We start from the raw sequence: 3,433 nt of genomic DNA on the forward strand, positions 1-3,433 counted from the left end.
GTTATTCTATGTTAAGTAGATAAATAAATAAAAACGCCTCTTTCTGAGCAAGTTCATCCTCCAATGCGTGCTTCTTTTAGGCTTCCCTTCAGCTGGCTCGGCCTTAAATTAATAACCATGTTAATATCCTTCTTGGTATTTTAAGTGTGTGTGTGTGTGAATTTTTTATTCTCTCTTATTGTCAACTTGTTCCGTGTAGAATCATCAAAGGAATAACGACAATAATTACTCACATGATGGCACATTTCACACCGAAAAGAAAAGAAATAAAAACGTGATTCATTAACTTAAAACCATGGTCTAAGGAAATATGGGTTGAAAAAAAATCTATTTTCCAAAATTTTCCCCCAATCCAAACACGCTAATAGAGTATTAATATAGAAACAAATGCGAAGAGAGATGCATGAGAAAGGAAAAGGAAGAAGGCATGTATGAAAATGAAAGACAAAAAGAATTAATAAGTGATACAGCATTTATGAATGCCGAATACTTGAATAGACATTTGTTTACATATACAGCTTCTGTCTCATCCTAGAAATTGGTCGTTGAAAAGTTCAGCCAAGTGGCAATCCTGGAGCAACAAGCCAAATTTAGGAATTCTAGAGAGGGTAGCGAAAATAATCTATTGGGAATACCAACAATATTAGTGCAATTTCTCAAATTTAAGTACTTGATCCTTGAATAAGCAATAGATGGTTGAAGTTGTGATAATTGAACGCATCCTTCAAGATCTAGCCTCTCAAGACCTCGGAATGCTTTGAAAAATGGCATCTTGGTTAAATTTTTGGAGCCACGAAGATTCATGTTTCTCAAGCAAGGGAATTCCTGTATGGACATAAACACAATTAACTATGCAAGATTTGTACATTAGAGGAGCGTGCATAGCACAATTGACATTACCTACTGTAGTCTCCCATAGAGGATATCCCATAATAATGGTACCCTAGTGGATAAATATTGCTGAAAACGACATAAGAAGAGAGGTTAGAGTTTTTCTTATGCACCAAAACACTACCAAAAAAAAAAGTAAATTAGCCATGAAATTAGCAACAAAGTTTTGAATGTTTAATATATACTTATATACTCTTCCGGTCCTTAATATAAGATCTAATTAACTAATTTGAGTAGAATAGGGATGTTTCTTAAGTTAGTTAATATGATATATTTTTAGTATCTTTCTTAATTTTTTCCTTCTCTCTCCTACTTAATTATTGTTGAAAAAATATCAATAGGGTTAATTTAAAAAAAATAAAAATAAACATGTGAAATAGGTCTTATATATAGGATCAATATCAACTCAATAATTAGCTCCAATATTAAGAACCAGAGGAGTATTAAATAAGAATCACATACATTAATTGATATAAGTATTTTGATTATTGTTTGTAAACGCGTCGTTTTCATTTACCTGTGAAGTCAATTCCCTTTCGACTTGGCATGCCATGCGCCATACTGTTGAGGGTGCGGGAGTTGATTCCCTAACAGCCTGAAAACGATGTAAGAAGGAAGGATAAATAATTTTTCATAAAAGATTTACAGACAAATACTTAACATATACACTCCCCCGCCCCCCAAAAAAAAAAAAAAAAAAACCCTCTCCATCGGAGGGATTACTCACATACCCAAACAGGACGCACGCAGAGTTCCCCAACCTCCTCAATAAGAGGAGAGGGGCCATAACGAGGAATATCCTTTTCTGCTTCCAGCAGCATATCACGTAACTTCGAGAGTGAGGGTGATCCCTGGAAACAAAGAAGGAAGGAAGGTTGAATTGTTTCATACAAAACTTTATACACAAACACACACACACACACACACACACACACACACGCGTGAATAAAAAGAAAAATATAGAATTTCTTAATGTGTGTGTGTTTATTTATATATTATTTTCACACACACGCATATTACTCGTGCAGAAGATGCCCACTCTGCTTTGCGCACCACATCCCATAGTTTAGAGAGTGAGGGTGGTTCCTGAAAACAATGTAAGACTGAAGGTTACATTAAATATAGAAATTAATTATATATATTAGTTGAAATAAACATTTTGATGATTGCTTATAAAAGCGTCGCTTCCATTTACATGTGATGCAATTATTACGTACCTCTTCTTCATCCCACAAGCTTGTATTGGAGCTGCATGGCAAAATCAATTCTCTAAGATTTGTTGGTACAAAACTTGATGGTAATAAAATTAAATGAATAATGGTGCCATGAAATATATCGGAGATTGCTTGAAAGATCCTTTAGCACTCCAGAAAATTTCACATTACGAAATATAAGGAGTCTAAGATTCCCCATGGATGATAAAGCTTCAACCCTTAATGTTCTCCCTCGTGAATCCTCTAAATCCAAGACAATTGCTTCGACATTAGGAAATGGCTGAAAAGAAGCACAGTTAGATTAAAGATGTTGCAAAGTGGGAATAGTTCAATTTTAGGACATTATATATTAATGTTTCAACCAATAAACAAAAAGATGTTATAAAAATCTTACAGTCTCATTTTGCATGACATCATGTACATCATCAAAATCCCATAATCTACTCCACTCTTTTGGCTCAAAAGGAAAATCATGACGAACAATTTCTTTTCCCATTTCTTGTAATAAACCGTGCATTTGTATTTTTTGATCCATGATAGTGATGAGTGACTTTTCAACTAAAAGTTGAATTCCATCATCCTTGAGCAAATCGCTAGACTTTAAAACTCCTTCAACAGATTTAATCTCCTTCCCTGTGAAAAAACATGCAATATCTAAAAAGGCAGCTGCATGGTCATCATCCAGATCATCAAAACTCCCTTTAAGTACTTTCTTTAACAGAGGGTTATCTAGTATTTTGAATTGAACCAACGCATTACTCCAATCTGAGGCTCTTCTATTAAATAAAAATGAGCTCATCATGACGATTGCCAATGGATGGCCATTAGCATATCGGAGTACTCTATTTGTGTGCTCTTCATAACCTCTCATTGGGAAATCAGATTTGAAAGTTTTACTACAAAATAACCGAAGAGCTTCGTTCCTGGTCAACAGCTTAACCCTGTAAATATCATGCTTCTCAAACATTTTAAGCAATCCTTCATCTCTAGTTATTATGATGATTCTACTCCTTCCACCTAACCAGTTATGCCTAATTATTACATTGAGCACTAATTGTAGAACATAAAATTGATTAACAAAATCAAGAACTATAAGAGTTCTCTTTAGATGTCTTAGCTCTATGGTCTTATAAAATTCAATTGCTTTCAGTATGAAATAAGAAGCATCAAAATGGTGAGAGATCTATCTTAAAGAACTCTAACAAGAGTTGTCTTCCCTACTCCGCCCATACCACAAATGCGCACAAATCGAACCCCATCATTTGAACCCAGATCAAGAAGCTGTTCTGCTTCTCTCACTTGAGATTTCATTCCTACTAGGTCTGCAT

General features: G+C 34.5%; 1 protein-coding gene across 1 annotated transcript; it reads right to left on the bottom strand.

The window, feature by feature from the left end:
• Positions 1-531: 531 nt before the first annotated feature.
• LOC114729804 (disease resistance protein RPP2B-like) lies at positions 532-3,072 on the bottom strand. Its single transcript, XM_028916872.1, has 8 exons — positions 2,500-3,072; positions 2,216-2,385; positions 2,109-2,139; positions 1,912-1,977; positions 1,623-1,742; positions 1,409-1,486; positions 671-825; positions 532-571 (listed from the first exon to the last, which is right to left on the bottom strand). The coding sequence occupies exons 1-8, from the start codon at positions 3,070-3,072 to the stop codon at positions 532-534; spliced, it is 1,233 nt and encodes a 410-aa protein (XP_028772705.1).
• Between the last annotated feature and the right edge of the window lie 361 nt (positions 3,073-3,433).

The sequence above is a fragment of the Neltuma alba genome, unplaced genomic scaffold (genome assembly GCF_004799145.2).
Source record: "Neltuma alba isolate B1F8T4 unplaced genomic scaffold, ASM479914v2 tig00000377_pilon, whole genome shotgun sequence".
Lineage (NCBI taxonomy): Eukaryota > Viridiplantae > Streptophyta > Magnoliopsida > Fabales > Fabaceae > Neltuma > Neltuma alba.